This window comes from Podarcis muralis, chromosome 9 (assembly GCF_964188315.1).
Source record: "Podarcis muralis chromosome 9, rPodMur119.hap1.1, whole genome shotgun sequence".
Lineage (NCBI taxonomy): Eukaryota > Metazoa > Chordata > Lepidosauria > Squamata > Lacertidae > Podarcis > Podarcis muralis.
The window spans coordinates 47,975,708-47,995,194 of NC_135663.1; the positions used below are offsets into that span (position 1 = coordinate 47,975,708).

At 38.8% G+C, this 19,487-nt stretch overlaps 1 protein-coding gene across 4 annotated transcripts in view; it reads right to left on the bottom strand.

Moving 5' to 3' along the window:
- VEGFC (vascular endothelial growth factor C) overlaps positions 1-19,487 on the bottom strand; it is a 41,073-nt gene that overhangs the window by 12,594 nt on the left and 8,992 nt on the right. For 2 of the 4 annotated variants that reach the window (XM_028743814.2, XM_028743816.2), the window contains exon 2: positions 3,430-3,649. In XM_028743814.2, coding sequence (XP_028599647.2) covers positions 3,430-3,649 — 220 coding nt within the window. Of the gene's footprint in view, positions 1-3,429; positions 3,653-19,487 lie in introns of all 4 variants that reach the window. The other 2 variants (XM_028743813.2, XM_028743815.2) reach the window with 1 other exon arrangement.

Genomic DNA, 19,487 nt, shown 5'->3' on the forward strand with positions numbered 1-19,487 from the left:
TGGACTTCTGGGGATGAAGTCAAACTGCTGCAATAGCAGCACTGACGTGACCTACCTGGGGCGCAAGCCTGGGCATTGTGGATGGATATCCTGGGCTGCCCAGACGACAAGAGCCCTCTCTCGGCCTCGCTGATATAGTCCAAAGGAAAGCAGAACAATATGCTTGGGACCAGCTTGGCTGCAAGAGATGCCAGAAGGAGGCGTACAAGGTGCCATCCGTCTTAATGTAATGAAATACCCTAGAAAAAAGGTAGCAGCATCTGGGGAAATGAACGCTATTGGGAAGAAACACAAAAGGCCCTTTTCAGATTCTCATAGCAAGAAAAAAAAAATGCTTATGTTGTTGTAAAAAGCAACTGTTCTGTCCAGATAGAAAACTAAAACCCCTCCAATCATCTATGTACAGACAAGACTGGAACAATGAATCCACAAGACTGGAACCATCAAGTCCCTTTGGAGAAGAAAATGTGAAACAATCTAAAGGAGGACAAACCACAAACTTTTCTCTGTCGCCATTCAAATAAGTTGAATCAAAATGCAGAGCACATTGTTCACCAAGTGTCCTTGCCAACATGTGTTCACCAAAAAATATTCTTAAGAAGAACACATCCTGAAGCTGAAATGAATTCAGGGAAGCTCACACCAGCAGGGTAAGAACTGAGGGAAACTCCAGGACTGGACACTGATACTGGGAATTGTAAACTGTCAAGACCTTTAAAGGAAAATGTAACAAATGAATGAGCAAACACTTAACATTACTTCAATAGGATGGTGTAATGAAGAACCCAGATGTTGAGAATAGCTAAAACCTGAACAGCCGGTTGAGCATATAATCTGAAGTCTGATTAGTGGAGTTTGCAAAAGTAATAAGAATTGAATCTATTTCATTGTATAGGATTGCCTCATTGATGCAGTTTGTCCCGTTGAGTGACACCATATGTAGCACTCTTGGAATTATACAAAAGTGCAGGAAGATATATAGAGAGGTTCTTTCAGTGGTGGGGATTTTGATCTGCTCTGCTGCAGAATTAATGGTATTTAGAGATGGTGAAAAGGTCCATCAGGGGATAACCCTAGAGACCGAAGCAGATATCAAAGGTTCAAGGACTTGAACAAGTTTGTGTCAGCTTGTCTCTTTCCAATATTGATTCCAATATTAATAGGGAATAGGGAATGATGATGTTGAAGCCAATACCACCAGTACTGGAAGTTTTTAGAATTGAAGGAATAAAACAGGATACTGTTGCAGGAAGTGGCACTGATATTGAAGCTGAAGCTGTAGTCTCAGGGTCCAGAGTTAGGGTTCAAGATGAGATGTTCTGAACAAGAGCAGTCAGCAGGTCGGTAGGAGTTTCAGCAAGGTCAAACTTGGAAGTGGTGCAGGGCTTGCTACTTGTGTTGAGGCAAGTGGTTTAGGATGATAGTAGTATAATTGTAATGCTGCTTTTCCTTTGATTCATGAACGGGAAACCTTTTTTTGGATGAAACCAGTTCTATGGGCTCAATTCTTTCCTTTTCAGTCTTTGTCCTTAAGTCTATTGGTAAGCAGAGACTGATGAACTGACACCTGGGTCAGAAGGTTAGTAGGGACAGTGGATAAACTGAGATTGGGGACAGATATGTTGTCTCTATGTAGGAAGTCTTGGGTACCATACTTTTTGTGGTCTGCAAAGCTCATTCCACATAGATAAGAACAGCAATTCCTATGAGCTTGCTTAGTGCAGTTTTGGCAATGAACAGGAATCAACTGTTTAGCTTCCTAAACTGATCAGATAGCAGTTATTATCCTGCTTTAAACAGCTTGCTATCAGAGGTGGGAATCTTTCTCCCACAATTTCAGCACTTCTTAAGAGAGATCAGCTGCACCATAGGTGCATGGGGACAAAATGCAAGGGCAAATATAAATGTAGCTAGTGATTTATTTTTTAAAAAAGTTAGAAAGCAAAAGCATAAAGGAAGCTTTTTTTTTTTTTTTTACTAAAATAGGGTGAAAGGAAGGACGTAACAGAATTCAATGAAGAGCAATTTCCTGAGAAAATTTTCCATTTTGTTGCCTTTGTGGTAGTCAAAGGAGAAATGAGTGGGAAGACAGATACTCAAGGCATGCATGATTAGAAAACAGCTTCTGATGAATGGGTGGGGGTGGGCATGACACCAGCTTCTGGCCATGAGCTCTAGAAAGTTTCCAAATGGTGCTTTGCTCAGCTGCAGAACCCATATATGTGCCTGCACAGAGACTACAAAAAAACAGGGCTGGAATGAAAGTACTATAGATCCAGACCTATTTCCAGATAAAGGCTTCCTTGTTGTAACTTTCCACAAGTCTAAAGCTAGCTATCCAAACTGGAATGGGATGATAAATCCTCCTTCTAGTCTAGGACTGGGATGCAAAACTAAGGCTGCAGTTTTAACCCCTTAATGTTGGACTAGGTGGGTGGGTGGTTGTGCTGCATCAGCTGGCCTCCTACAAGTGCAACCTCCCACTTCTGTCCACGAAACTGCTGGTAGTATCCCTGCCAGTGGGCCCAATTGCTGTGCCAGCCTGCAACTGGAGCATGAATAGGGCCCTATCTGACTGCCCTATCCCCTTTAACTGCTACCACCAAGAACACACATGGCAGTGGCAGCAGGGAGCTAGGATTGCTCTATTAAGTTGTTACATCCAGAGACTGCATCAGGCGGTACACCTGTCAAATCATGTGAATCAAATGACTCCTAGATATCAGCAGATAATACTTCCTGCTTCTTTGGTCTGAATAATTTGTCGGACAAACTGCCAGGTGAGCAGTGTACTTCACATTTGGTCTGCCCTCTTTTTCCTAGCTTAGATTTCACTCTGTCTGCCATGCCTAGGTTGCTGATCTTGGTCTTGGAAAAAACCTGCACACCTCACCTATTTTTCACTATGTACCATATTTTTCTGTGTATAAGACAATGTTTTTTGCAAAAAGAAAAGTCAAAAATGGGTTTTTCTTATACATTGATGGTGAATGCACAGGGAGGTTTTTTCCTCCCCCCAAAAGCTGAACAATTCTGGATTATCTCGGGTGTTGGTGGGGCATGCTCCACTGCTACCAACACAGGCATGCACAGACCCCCACTACTGGGGGTTGCTACGCTGGTACCGGTGCTTTGAATATTTAATAAAATATCAAAGTTGTTCTGTTTGATGTTTAAAATACTGATTTCATGATTTTGGGTTACAAAAGGGGGGTTGCCTTATACACGTGGGCATTTTATACACAGGAAAATATGGTAGCTCAAAAAGCTGCAAACAGTTATGGAATTTCTTGTTATTAGTGAGGGTTTGAGGTTCTGACTATGCTGAATTATGCTTTAACATAACATTTTAGCAGTTTTGTTTTCAGCATTTAAATTTTAAAAAACTGATTTACAGTATCTGGTGGACATTAAATTTTCAACACTTACTTTTCAAGATCTCGGGATTGTAATGTGCCGCAGCAAATTTTACTGGATTTGAATCCTCTGATCTTGCATCGAAGCTGGACTGTTCCCTATTGTGTTGCCAGCTCCCTTTTCTCAACTGACATTTGAACATTTTCCAGTATTCTGGATAAAGTACTGTCATGAGTTCATCCACACTGGATACAGACCGCAACTGCTCTTCCAACTCTTTACTTGCATGAGTCTGCTAAAAAAGAGCAAAAATAATTACTTTCCACATTATACAAATGTTTATATATATATTAATATGATCAACAGCAAGTAAGGAAGTCTCTTTCCCTATAGAGACTTCATTATCAAAAATGCATTTAAGTCTGTCTAACTATCTTCCTACCTTCTTAGTTTTGTTAAGGCTGTTATGAAAGTACAAGGAGGAAACAATATATTGACTTTGTTAGCCCAGTATATTGCCATTATTGGTCCAAACAGACTGCCATTGGGGACACTTACAAATGAACACTAACACCAAATCTAGCAAACGTGAATAAACTACAAACACAGATTCTTCATTCAGTATCACTTAGGCTGCAATTCTATGGACGCTTTTTTAGAAACAAGGCAGGCAATGCCAGCTAAACTTATAGAGCCTTCAAACATTGATTTTGTGTCCCACTATGGCAATGATTTAGCATAAAAACAGTGCACTTTAATCTGATGAAAAGAAACATGTAAAAATTAACTAAGAACCAGAGAGAGAGGGGGGGGGGGCAATGCAGTGAAAAAGGCAGCAAGGGGAGGAAGAAATAAAAGCAGGTGAATGATCTTTTCTGAATTTCATTATTCCATTTTCTATAACTATATCATTGTATACTTTTAATACAATGGTACCTCGGGTTACAAACACTTCGGGTTATAGACTCCTCTAGCCCAGAAGTAGTACCTCAGGTTAAGAACTTTGCCCCAAGATGAGAACAGAAATCGCATGCTGGCAGCAGCGGGAGGCCCCATTAGCCCTAAAGTGGTACCTCAGGTTAAGAACGGTTTCAGGTTAAGAACGGTCCTCCGGAATGACTAACCAGAGATACCACTGTGTGTGTGTGTGTGTGTGTGTGTGTGTGTGTGTGTGTGTGTATATATATATATATATATATATATATATATATATATAAAATAGTTTTTAAGAGTACACATTTACAATACACCTTCTGGATTATGCTGAAGCAGTCTTTTTGAATTTGCAGTATGTCATGCAATTAACATGGGAAAAAAATACTTTTTTCAAGGTAATGGTCTCAAATATTTAATGCCTTCACCCTAAAGGAATTTCAGTCACATATGAAATTCTCCTTTATTCTATCTTGTCATAATATAATAGCCTTGTTGGCTGATGAGCTTAGAATTAGATTTCAGCTACTTCAGGTGCAAGTAAGTTTATTTTGCATGAATAATTGGGGAAAGTATATTCATTGTATATATTGTTACCAAAAAAACACCCCAGCAACTGTAAAAATAAATAAATCCTCAGTTGCTTAATGAAACAAATGCTCAAGCATCTGCTCAATCTAGCAGTACAAACTAAATGTAGTTTATACTTTCACACCATGGCTTTTTTCTTTAAGTCATCCCTGGTGCCCATTATTAATTATAAAGGTCAAAGTACTTAATACTTGGCTGAGCCTGCAACTCATAATTGATGGTGTGACATGCAATAATACAACTTAATGGATTAATAGTGATCATAGTTGTCAGCACATTTCATTTTCAAGGATTTGTTGTGAGAGCTTTTAATGGGAAAGTGATGTCTATAAACCTTTGTGTTCATTTACTTGTATGCAGGACAAATTTGTTAATGGAAATGTATTAAGAGGGGCCAAAATATGTGTTTATATGGTTGGCTGCTGGTTAGCAGAGACAGAATTATAGCTGTTGGTGCTTGGTGTTTGTGGAGTCCACCAGAAGAAGACAATGATAGAAGAAGGGCATTGGAGAAGAAAAGGAAGCCCTGAGAAGCAGGCTTGGTTGCTGGCTTAGTCACAGACAAAGAGAGAACCTGTAATTCATCTCCTGAAAGAGAGCAGTACTGCACTGCTGGCTCTGAACTTCCAATGCCACCCCAATTTTGAAACTGCAAAATTTTGACAACCATTTTATCCAATCATTATGTTATTAACAATTTTATGTAACAATGCATTTTTAGAAATGGAATGTTTTCTGTGAAAATTATTCTGCCACATATTATTCCCCAATTACAATTCAAAACTCAAGCTATATGCCTGGTCTTCTCCTTGCCTACAGAGACACATACTTGGGAGGTAAAGTGCCTTGCAGTGGTGAGATGGAAGGCTATCAGTTACTTGACAGAAGGCAGAATGCAAGTGCTGTTTAAACCTTTAAATAGTAGCTTGTGTTAATAAAAGGGAAGCATCTGTTCTTCATCAATTAAAATATTATCTTTCACATCGTTGTATTATATTTTCATTATGATGATATCCTTATTTACTATATAACATTTTAATTTGTGATAATTTAATGGCCCACATCTCAAATGAATGTTGCTCATCTCACTTCTTACCACTGTTTATAAAATGCTATAAATTAATAAGCCACGTTCTTTCTCTGGCATGTGTCTGAATGGTAATAACTAGAACTTTTGACTAAACAGAAGTAAACTATAGCCCAAATGTTTAACAAGAGACGATCAAAGTATGTGAAGTAAGCAAATATAAAGAGCAATTCTGGAGAAAATCCACCCCCGCCTTAGTCCATGAGTAACATGCAATAAGTTCCAATGCAAATGCTGAACTTTATTCCAAAACAAATGGAATAATGTCATAAGGCATGGATTCAGAACTGTTAAACAATCCTTGTACAGTTTACAGATCTGAACAGAAATATTAATTGGAAGACCACCTACTTTGTCATGTTGCCTTGTTCTAACAAATATTTCAAATTTAAGCATAGTAGGCCATGAACAAAAAACCTACACAAAGGATTGCCAAGCCAACAAATGGCTCAGTTCAAAAATAGTGAAAAGAATAGTCAATAATGACAACATAAATTAACTCCCAATAATTCAGTGCATAAATAACATCTCAAAAAGTAAGAAGGAATGTAAAGGTAGTGATAAGCCAAGCATAAACATAAAAAGGAAGACATTTTATTGGATTTGTCTTTTGCTGTAGAAGGCCCTATGTCTGCGGAAACATGGTTGGCTTCACAAGCCTGCAGGTCATCTTATAAATAATCAGGAATGGCACAGTGAAAAAATATTTTTGCCATTTCAATGACATTTTAACTTGCAACCCACAGGCCATTTAGAACGGATCTGCCCCTCCCACACAAATTAGTATCAAAGACTCCCACAAGCAAAACCAAGTATTTCACAAGTCAGTTCTGAAATGTGGATCACGAGTGTTATTGGCTTTTCTTTCTTCTTGTAAATGTACCATCTGCTGCAAATATTGAGACTGCTGTTTATATATACATTCACTGTAAAATACCTCTGATGATACAAAGGCTATTAGATGAAGGAGAAAACTGGTTTTAACATAGGCATTTGTAATCGCCACACCATACAAGATCTGCACAAGGAGGCATGCAGCCATGGCTTCCAGCTGAAGGAAAACCAAGTGAATAAAATTTCTCTAAATGAGATTTTACTGCCTACATCATTGCTAACCCAAATATTATATAATACTTTTTGTATGGGAATCAAGTTCTTTCCTTTTAAGTCATTTGGAACCTTTTCTTTATCTTACTGCCAATGGATGGAGAGTGGTCTACTGTATAATCTGCGTTGGAGAAATTGCCATTTTGCTACAAGAGAGTAAGAATCTCTATTCTAAACCTTCCTCTCCAACAGCACTGTCCTGTAATGGAAAGTGCTACATATCCTGCACATTGAAACATAAGCTAGGCAATGTTTCTATTTACATTCCATTAACAGGTAGCTATTTAATAATAGCATTTCAGTATTAAAAACTGCCACTCTATTTGCAATCTTACCTTTCAGTGTTCAAAGAAAAATGTTTTCTGAAGAAAAAACGTGAGAAATTCAGTTTTATTTTACTATTTATTTCAGTTCAGATTACCAGTATTTTCACTGTAAAGGAACATGCAAAAGGTAAAACTGAAATATTTTAATATGTTTTATTTTTATTTCATGACTGTCTAGTCCAACATTTTGATATTTCAAACAACATATCTTTCTTTGTAATTCAGGGTTATAAGTATTATGGGTGTGTGCAAAGTTTCAGTCAAGAACTAATTCTGTTTAAGTGTTCCACTTAAATATGCTATAAGCTGCATGATTTATCAAATCCAGTATATAAACAGAATAGTCTGGTCTTACGTTGAGAACAGTTAAATATGGTTCTTGTGTAACATGTAAAAAAGTTCAAGAAGCAAGTTAAGATGAAATATTTCCATGAGAAATTCTAACATTTTACACAGAGAGAAACTTCCAGGCAGACACTAGAAATATTATAAAAGGTCACTGGGTGTCAGTTGTTAATTTACAATGGCTAAAAAGTCCAATTCCAGATGTTAATAAGTTCTCACATTGAATATATTAAGTGGTCACTGTGCTTCCTGCATGTAATAACCAAAATGTTTTAAGAAACAGCTGAATTCATTTAAAAAATTTCTTCAATTTTCCATAATTTAAAGCTCTGCCCATCATACAAACCAAAGAAAGAGTTTGTGGAAAACTTTTAATTGAACACCATGTTTACTTGCACACCCAAAATAAGAAAATAATAGAGAAATGAGATGTGCTAATATCTTTAACCTAGTAGACCTAAATCAGAAATACAGCATCTCATTCTACCTGCATAGTCACATCATATATTCCCCTCTCTGTACAGATATGCAATTTCCCTACTTTATAGCTGAAAGCATATCCGGCAAACTGTAGAATATAATTATTATAATCAGATGATATACAGGTAGCTCACATCTTATGCAGGGGTTACGTTTCTTGCCATTGAATGTACAGTATAAGCAAAACTGTGTAAGGCCGGAATACCCCCAGATACCATGTGAGACCAGCATAGAAAGGTACCATCTGGATCCAGCCTTGGATAGAAAGCTACTCAAAAAGGAAGTGTCACTCCTGGATCTTTTCAGCATTTCTTGAAAGTTTTATGGTGATTTTTTACTTAAGATCATTCTGAACACAGAAAAAAGTAAGGTGCATTGCAGCGTGGTGCCAGGGATTTATTTATTTTTTAAGCTACATTTGCCTCCAGGCTTTCGTTTGCACATTATTTTTCCTAAATGCACTCATATTCTTGTGATGCGTCTTTTGAAATAGGCATATCTACAAGAAGTAACTGGAACGGAGAGTATGGCCATATAAGGACATCTTTTAATCCTAATCTTCCTTTAATGTGAATTTCAAGGAAAAAAAATCCAGGATCACTTACTAACTGGAAATCTGATACTGGTATGCTGACAATAAGCACTGCATTGCATTTGGTCTTAATTAATTAATTAATTAATTATGTATGCCACCTTAAACCCACGGGTCTCAGGGCAGTTCACAGGACAGAATTTGGTCTTGTATGCTTCCTTGGTTTTTTTTTGTCTTCACCTGTTCTTCTAAACCCAATCCAAACTGTTTGGCCCTGCTTTGTTCAAAGTGTCATTTGCCAGTTTGGATGTAACAGCAGGCTATCATACATAATTAATTGATTAATATTATTACTAGTACTACTTGTACTTTCTTTTTAACCACATGACCTTGTAAAGTATGAAAGCAACAATAAAACATACCCAAATAATACAACAAAGAATCTTAAGATGTCAACATATTAGCATAATATTAAATATTCTGTATCTGGATTAGCATGTTACTCGCAGTAAGGATTATAGAGGGTGAGGTTGGTTTGTTAGTGAAAGAAGATCCAGCTGGCCTCCTGATTCAAATTTGCTTTTTTTCATTCTCCCTCCCTCCCACCTCCCAAAAGGGATGTTGTCCTGCAGGTCTCAGCCAAGGATGAGCAGCCAGAGCATGAGATGCTGGCCAACAAGATATCATAGAATCACAGAGCTGAAAGGTGCCCTGAGGATTATCTAGTCCAATCGCCTGCAATGCAGGAATATTTAGCTGGCCCGTACAGGGATCGAGCCTGCGACCTTGGCATCACAAGCACCACACTCCAACCAACTGAGCTAACTGGCAGGTATTCAATGGACCATAAGATGGAGCAGGCCAATTCGCTCATTGCACTGCTAAATAAACAAATGGTTGTGCAGTACCATGTTGTGCTTATGGACTTGGAACTGAATGGATGCAAGTAGTTTGATACCCCCCCCCCCAGGTGAAATTCTGCTCTGGTACAGAACTGGGCCGCTCTCAAGTGAGAGATAGGAGAGGAGTATTAGATGGCCCGGTGGGTATGGGGCATGAGCCCATTAGTGCTTTAGAGATGGGAAGAAAAACATCCTTTGTATGTGGGTTGTAATCCTGTTGAGTATGAATGGTTTATGTGTGAATAGGTAGTATCTGAGGTAGTGAATGACTGTAGTGGTTGTGTGAGATGGATAGTAAGATTGGATGAGTAATTGTATGAATAATGTGTTTGATTGTAATTTCATACTGCCTTGTAAAAGGTTAAAGGTAAAGGGCCCCTGGACAGTTAAGTCCAGCCAAAGGCGACTATGGGGTTGCGGCACTCATCTTGCTTCAGGCCAAGGGAGCCAGCGTTTGTCTGCAGACAGCTTTTCGGGTTGTGTGGCCAGCATGACTAAACCGTTTCTGTTGCAATGGAAGCCAGAGCGTGCGGAAACACAGTTTATCTTCCCACTGCAGCAGTGCCTATTTATCTACTTGCACTGGTGTGCTTTCAAACTGCTAGGTTGGCAGAAGCTGGGACAGAGCAATGGAAGCTCACCCCATCACGCAGATTTGAACCACCAACCTTCTGATTAGCAAGTACGAAAAATCTCAGTGGTTTAGACCACAGTGCCACCCGCGGGCCTTGTAATGCTCTCTGAACTTACTTGATATTCTTTTATGTATAGGGATATTGCTGCTCTGTTTGTGTTTTTTCTTATGTAAATCATTTGACATAGTTTTAATGTACTTATATTTTTATGATTGCAAACCACTTCAATATCTTCAGATAATATAAGCTGCCTATATATATATATATATATATATATATATATATATATATAGGGGGGGGGTTAAGTTAAATTAAGCTAATCCAGAGAGTCTTACCTCAGAAACTCAAAAGACAATATGAGTATGAGTATGACGTTTCAACTTCCTCCAAAGGCTTGAATAAATAAATATGTCCTTAAAAGAGGCTGGAAAGAGCACTGAGGAACCCAAAGCGAGGGAGTTCCAACCAAGATATAGGTTGAATACACCTTCATGTGTGTGAAGTTGAGAAGAAGCAGAAACAGATATGAATCACTTGAGCTTACGGTTCATTCTTAACTCTCTGAACTATAGAAACATTTGCATTCAAGCTTTCCTTTTCTGTCTGAATGCACTCTCTGTTTTATTCATCTTATGCCAATTGTACTTGTACAAGACTGTGTATTTTATGTATTCTGTAAATATAACAGGGTAACTTTTGAACATAATGCTAAACCACCATTTGACACTATAGGAATGAGCTGAGTAAACCTTGTAGGCTTTCCTACTCCAGCACAGATGAGGGAAGGATATTTAAGTTTTTGCTTTTGTTGTTTATTGTGCAAACTGAGAGTGTTAACTGAGAGAGTGATGAGTGTTCACTACAGTTTAGGGCAGAGGTTGTGAACCTGTGGCATTCCAGATGCTGTCTCGTTAGCCACAGCCATCATGGCTAAAGGCCTTGTGTGATGGAAGTTGCAATCTAGCAGCACCTCGAGGGCCACAGTTTAGCTAACCATGATTTAAGGAAACAAGTCAATCATGAATTATGGTTTGAAGTTGGCTTCCTTCCTTCCCTAAACCTTCACCAGCCTGATGTCCTTCAGATATTTGGGACTACAGCTCCCATCCAGCATAGCTGGAGCGCACCAGGTTGGTGAATGATGCCTTGAACTATAGTTAAGACAAAGCAGAGTTTATCTGGCTTCAGACACAAAGAGTAACTGCAGTTAGTTGAAGATAGAAGCAAAAGCTTCCTATCTCCCTGCAGCAGTACCAGAGGAAGGGGGGGGGAGCACATAAGTTTGGAAAACCTTGCATGTATGCTAAGCCATAGTTTAATATTACATGCAAACTAATATTAAATAATATCTAATTTATTTGCTAAACTACATACATTTCTATTGTATTTCCATATGACTAAGACTTCTTGTTGCTGTGAATGTCACTTCCACAAACCTGTTCTAATTTCCCTTATTGAGTTTATTTTGATGAAAATATTTTGCATAGATGCAATGTACCCCTCTCAAAAAAATGAAAGTGAACTTGAAAACGGAGCAATTAATTATCATGTCAATAGTAAACCCCAAAAGGGATTAGATTTAGTGTTTTTTTGATAGATAAAATAAATAAATGCAAGGGAGAGGGGAAATGAAATACATATGGACACAAATGTATTTTAAAAATGCAACTTAGTAGTTAGCCAGAATGTAACATTTTGAAGATCAAAATATGTTTCTTTAATGGTTTATAACATCAAAACTGCAATGCACCAATATTTCCCTTTCTTTCCACAACAATCAGATATAGCCATTACTCAAAATATTTTGACAAAGAAGAAAGGAAGTCTCTATTACCATGAAAACAGATTTGAGTCAACTAGTATATTAGATTTATGCCACCTGCCTCCTGACATTTGCTTGGCATACATAATGAGTCCAGGAATTCTAGCTACCATGGCTGTTATGAAATGCCAAAATAGATTATGGGTGCCGCAAAAATGATGTCTATAGTAAATGTAACATAGCACTTGTTCTCTTTGTGCTTAGCTTATTCAGGAATTTTTAGAAAAGTGCAACCTGTGCAGTTAATCATACAGTGCAACTCATACAGCACGTTGGCAACAAACATTCACACAGTTGTTCCAAAATAATTTTACACCATTTATCAAATATGTGAGGAAGAGACAATAAATGCCATGAAAACTTACAAACTGCCTAAAATAAAGTGAACTTGCAATTTCAGATATTACTAGGTTCTTACAAATTATTGCCTCAGTTTTTCGTTTTTTCTTGTTTTTTAAATAAGTTCAAGAAGGTTCAAGAAAAGGGTAAGTTCAACGTTGTTCCCGGTAGCTGTGAGGTGCTGATGAAGCAGTATATGAAGTAATAAAGAAGACAGGGTGCCAGCGTTCTATCCCCGTTTCGCCCTAGCAGTCCATGCAGTTGAGAGGCTGCTGTTTCGCCCCCGGTGGGACCAATTTGTTGGGGTTGGTGGGTGGCACACTCCCTGAGCACAGTTTTCTGGGCTTCTTCAGTTGTCTCGTGCCATGGATGCGTCTACTAGTGCTAACTGATAATAATCCAAACGGAATCTTATCAGAATCAACGCAATACACTTCTAGGTGTTCAATTAAATACAAAGTAAATATAAATTATCCCACTATATACAAAGAATTAATTTTGATGCAAAAGTTCATAATTATGTCTCTGAAGAGACAATTTCTTGATCTGAAATTGCACGCATCGTGTTTCAGCAATGGATAAATACACTATTGTGTGAATATTTGTCGCCAACGTGCTGCACGAGTTGCACTATTCAGGAATTGTGGCAGAAGCATCCAGTGCATCATTGAATGAGAGCTGGTGAGTGCTTAGGGGCCTGTGCTATGAGATAGAAGCTTCTAGTGTCAATCTCAGGTCTACCATGAACTTTCGGGTTGTGCTTCATCATGTCTCACAGGCTCTACTTTATAAGAAAGTATAAAATGAAGCAATCTTACAAGAGTGTTGCAAGTTTACTGTGATAATACATATGAAATGCTCTGATCAATTATAATTATGTTTAATTATGTATATTTTTATGTATAAATATTGAGGCTATACAATACCTGTATATAGAGGATTCCCCTAGGACTCAATAGAATCCTGTTGCCTGGGCTGTCCATTGACCAATGTATGTAAGAGACAGCTTCTAGGAATGGAAGCCCCTCACCTCTCTGCCATGCAAATTATTTGTGCTCCAGAGCAGAAGTAACTTGTAGAGTACAGAGAGAGACAGTTAGATGGACATTGGTGTTCATAGACATTTCATTCCCTGCAATGACATGGGTTGATATGCAGGAGAAGAGAGAAAGAGAAACTTATGTGGATCCCCATGCAGAGGACTTGTACCTGTACTCAGAACTGATTGGGCCCTAACCCCTCCCAAAACTGAAAACACTATTTCAATGTGCATTGCAATGTATTTGATATGGGAAGTTTTATGTCTGGTCTGGTCAAAGTTTTTTTAACTGTTGCCTGGGGCCTTAACTGACAGCTGTGCGGAAGGACTGGTGTATGCATATTTTGATTGATGGGTGCAGGTTTAGAATTTTCAGTTGGATAGCATGATTGGCTGGGACTGGAGTAGAAGAGCCAGAATAAGTTTATGTAACAGCTGAGTGCTGGTCAGCAGAGGGAGAGTTAGGGTTGTCGGTGCTTGGCGTTTGTGGAGTTGGCAAGAAGACAACATCAAAGGAAGAGGTTTGTTAAAGAAAAAGGAAGACTCGAGAGGCAGATGGATTGGCTTGGTGGCTGAAGACTTGTTGAGTATGGCTGAATCATTTGGCTTAGGCTGAACAGACAAGATCTCTAGGGTAGTACAGGAAGACCCACCTGCACTTCAATAAGTCAGTAAAGCGTTTGGGGAAAAGGCTTCTGGCAAAGTCCTTTTGGTGAGGCTTAACTGGGGACGCGGGTGGCGCTGTGGGTAAAAGCCTCAGCACCTAGGGCTTGCCGATCGAAAGGTCGGCGGTTCGAATCCCCGCGGCGAGGTGCGCTCCCGTTGTTCGGTCCCAGCGCCTGCCAACCTAGCAGTTCGAAAGCACCCCCAGGTGCAAGTAGATAAATAGGGACCGCTTACTAGCGGGAAGGTAAACGGCGTTTCCGTGTGCGACTCTGGCTCGCCAGATGCAGCTTGTCACGCTGGCCACGTGACCCGGAAGTGTCTCCGGACAGCGCTGGCCCACGGCCTCTTGAGTGAGATGGGCGCACAACCCTAGAGTCTGTCAAGACTGGCCCGTACGGGCAGGGGTACCTTTACCTTTACCTTTTAACTGAGATGGAGAGATTAAAATGGTAATTTGGCTAAAGGGTTTTAACAGGATAATCAATACCTTAAACTACCTTAGTTGTTTAAAAATTTCTGAGAACAAGCATTCAGAACATGAAATATGAAAACAAAAGGATCATTTTAAAATGTTTTTAAAACATGCAATAAAAATCACATCACTTACGCACTTCTTAAAAAGTGCTTGATGTTTGATACAGTCCCATGATTATATCTGATGTCCCTGTGTACTCCATTAGTGAATATTTTTCCAAAATTTGCAATTCAGAGATCAAATAGAATGCTAGACTGTTATTATTTTCACCATAACTAAATGAGAATGGAATTTTTCATATAGACTTCTAACCTTCCTTCCATTAAAGGACAAAGAAAGGATTCCTAAACAATGTTGTAGAAGAACAGGGAGAAACAATAGAATAAATCTCTACAGAATGTCTGAGGGGATCATTTTTAGATAGGAGAAAGCATCGAGCTCTTAAAGAAGTAAGGCAGAGGTACTAAATAACAAAAGAGTGGATTTTTTCCCTGATTTTTGGAAACTCTTCTCCATCTACCCCTAGTAAAAGAATAGGCTGTTTTTCTATCTCTTTAGAAAGGTGGGGGTGAAGTGGGAGAAAGAATGAGAGAAATTCTCAGAGATGCAGGGATTTGGTGTGGCATTTACCTTTTATTGATGATGAAAGGTAGGTGAGGGGTGTGTTCTTCTTTTAACAACAACAATATGCCCCCACCCAAACACCCCTTGCATACCTCTCTGTAGCCTCACTGGCTGCCACACTTCCTGGAATGCATTTCCCAATGGGGAAACTAATAGGTAGCTAAAGAGGCTCCCTCTGGAACACCTAATGGTGGGGCAATTTTTCTTCTCCCTTTTCTTAAAAGAGAGAGAGAGAGAGATGTCCATAGTTCTGCTAGGTTTGGGTGGTTATGCCCAGAATCAGTGCAATTTTCATACTAATTGTTTTAAAAATAATTAGAAAGAAGATATTCACTGCCAAAACGAATGAGCGTCATTAAGAAATGATATCTATGTCAGTATCTTATCTTCCTTGTGACAAAGCAGAGTTCCATAGGATGACAGAAATCTACATTAAAATTCCAGACATTTCACCCCATATCTGGAAATAATTAGTTCACTCTATTTTCAGGCTGTTGAACTGGATTTCTGTATCTCCAGTTATTTATAGGAGCTGAAAGAAAACAAGAGACATATTATAGATAGTTTTAGGTTTCATGTTCACAAACTCTTATAATGTGAATAGCTCTCTCCATTTAAAATTCCTTTGTGTGGAATATGAATTTTTGGTCTGTACAGACATGATATATTTATCTTTTTGAAACGCTGAATATGCTCGTAAGAGGCATCTGATATTTAAAACACCCACAAGGAACTCAGAATGAACAACTCTATCCAAAGTTTGTGAACATGATGTACTACATGGTAAAACTAGCTGTATATTTAATGAGGTGGGTTTTCAATGGTGCAATGACAGTGTCAGGATTCATGGGTTTCTGAAAAAAGGTGAAAGCTTCTCAACAAAGCAAGGAAGTCTGCCAGCCACAATCAAAAGCACTTACATCTACCCTCTGTAAGTCAAAATCATGCCACATGTTAATTTTTGAAGGGCACATAGAAAAAGTATATCTTATGCATAAGCACATGCAGATTAATGCATGTGAAAAAATGAGAGATTCTATGTCTTTATGAGAGGAAAGATCTGTGTCCCTGGGTAAAGCACACAGCCCAAGGAAGAATTGGCTTACCAAACTCCTTGTGAGAAAGGTTTTCTTATTAACATCCCCCACCTTTCTGCTTTCATTTCAGTTCATGATATCCAATATGTCAATAACAAGATACAATATTCAGGATGAGGTCCAACCAGTGAGTTTACAGCAAGGGGGAAAGTCAGAACTACGTAGCTCTAAGCTTACATACATCACTAAAATCTCATTCTACCCACGCTCCAGCAATTTAAGATAATGATTTATTGACAAAGACTTATTGCTTAAGAAAAAGAAAACAAATTCTCAAAACTAATGTACTAAGTTCAAATCTACCTCTTATTTTTCACATCTGTCGAGACAAAGGATAATTAATTAAAGTTAAAAATTTATAAAAGCCTGTTTTATAAATTCTGTTCTAGTTTTAGGAGCACTATAGTCACAAATGGCTGCTATGGAAAAATGTCTTTGGGAAAAGCTGATATAGGCTTTACTTTCCAGTGCAGTTTTCGGAACTTCCAGTTCAAGGCAAAACGTCTATCAAAGCTGCAAGGAACTGCTTGTCTGAGCTATATTTCAGTTGTTTTAGAAGTACACAGTACTGCTAAGTATAAACAGTCAGCTGACAAAACATATACAATGTGATATAAAGGAACTTAAAATCATAACATTTCAAAGCAACTTTTATTTATATTGAACATCTGGGTTGGTGTATGCAACCTGTTCAGCTCAGAGAACCATACTGGAAAAGTATCCTCAGTTGGGGGGATGCAATTAATTTACACATCAACTTTCCATTAATGTGGTAAAGAAAAAATCACAAAGGGCTGGAATGTCACACATTCTTTTTAACCATTTGAGCAAAGCTAAAAATGACTATTTATTTAAACATTTCTATCCCAGCTTTCATTAAAAAAACCCTAAGGCAGCTAAATAGAAATAAAATAACAGAAATTATATAAACTACTAAAACACTGGAGGGTCACAGTAAAAGCAAAATAAGTCTGGCTATTCTATCACAGCTGTGATTTTCTAGATATTGTTGGCTACGTCAGCCTCAGCCAGCATGGCCTAACATCAGGGATGACTGAAGCTGTAGTCAGCAACCTTATTTATTGTAAGCCACCCAGTGAACTTTATGTCATGAGTATCTCTGAAGGGCTACAGGTTCCCCTACCCCTACTCACACAACTGAAGGCCTTCTTAAAAGGGAAAGCTTTTATACTATGGTGGAAAGTCATCGTGGATGGGACAAGATGGCACTCCCTGGGCAAGATGCTCTAGAGACAAGATATACCTCAGAATCCATAAAAGGCTCTATCCCTTCCTCCAACGAAAGAGGAGTTTGGGACAGATAAGAGGGCCTCTGCCAGTGATCCTAATGCACAGGCAGAAGAATACATTTCAGATACCGGTCAGTTCATTGAGATTTCCACTAAATAATGAAAATCATTGCATATGCGTATATATAAATTTACATTCTGCAAAATTAAGAAGTTAAAGTGCTTAACTGGACAGGGCTGGGGCAGTGTGGCAGGGAGATAGGGACCATGTCAGTATAACAGCATGAATGCTGCCACCAGTCTGGCATCATTCCCAACAGTGCACCCAACCACATCCGTGGAAGTAGAAGTGATGCCAACGTTAAGAGGGAACCTTTGTGCTCCACCACACACATTACTATTGGTTGCTTTGCACTCAAAAGCCCAGACTCAGTAGAGTCTAGGTAGGTGTAAAAACAACAACAACAACAACAACAACAACAACAACAACAACAACAACAACAACACACCTGTCTACAATCCTAGAAAGAAGCTGCCAACACTGAGCTAGACAGACCAATGGTCTGATTTGGTATAAGGCAAATCCAGTATTTTTATATTTTCAAACCTTCTTTGTAATCATGAGCACTAGATGCATACTTCTGAGAATAATTCTCAGTCTGCCAGAGCAGTATAGAAGAAGAAGAAGAAGAAGAAGAAGAAGAAGAAGAAGAAGAAGAGTAGGAGTAGTAGTAGTAGTTTGGACTTGATATCCCGCCTTTCACTCCATTTAAGGAGTCTCAAAGCGGCTAACAATTTCCTTTCCCTTCCTCCCCCACAACAAACACTCTGTGAGGTGAGTGGGGCTGAGAGACTTCAGAGAAGTGTGACTAGCCCAAGGTCACCCAGCAGCTGCATGTGGAGGTGTGGGGAAGCGAACCCGGTTCACCAGATTATGAGTCCACCACGCTTAACCACTACACCATGCTGGCTAGAGAAACACTGCGCCCCCCTGAGCAAACCCAATCATAACACAAAAGATGTATGCACTCCTGTTGGGGTTCTTATGCCCTTGACCATCCATTTCCGATTCATACCTTGCTCTGTTTCTTAATCTATTCAAGGAGTCATCCTTGCATCTGTGCATCAGCAACAATGATGCATATTACAAGTGGCTGCAGAACAAGAGGACATGATTCCAAAAATTGAGGCAGACTAAATTATCACACGCTAGCTTTAATATTGGCTTTAGTCATAAATTAAGTTCAACTGTGTTGCTTTCTGTAACAACTACAGGCTGTGTTTGACTTGTTGGTTATAAGTTAGGCAGTCTTGTAACAGCAAAACACACACCACCCATTACACTATATCCAACAAAAAATGGGACAGGGGATAGCAAAACAGAGAACCCTGTAACAGTAATTACTATCTTAATTAATAGTTTAATTAATTTAATTAACTTAATACCTACAGTATTAAAAACTGCTGACATGATATAGCACATGGAAATTGTGTTAATAAGGATACCATTTTATGTTATGATAGTTTTCAGTTGTAAACAAAGAGATATCTTTGAATTTCAGCAATTAGCAAACTATTCACACTGGCATAAGTGAAATATTACAGAACCACCTTGCTACTAAGGCATATCAGCTTCATTGTTCTAAACTATTTCGCCTTCTTTAGCCAATTGCCACCAGCTAGCTGCATTTGACCCACTGCACCTGATACCTATTTTGGGAGCCTAACATTGCCCTTCCAAGCCAAACTGGCAACCACCATAGTACTTTGCTGTGCTTTCTGCCAAGATAAATGCTGCACAGCACTATCATGGCTGTGCTTGCAGCCCCCACCCCCCGTTACACACACATTTGGCCAACATTTGGAAAGAAAGCCAGAAT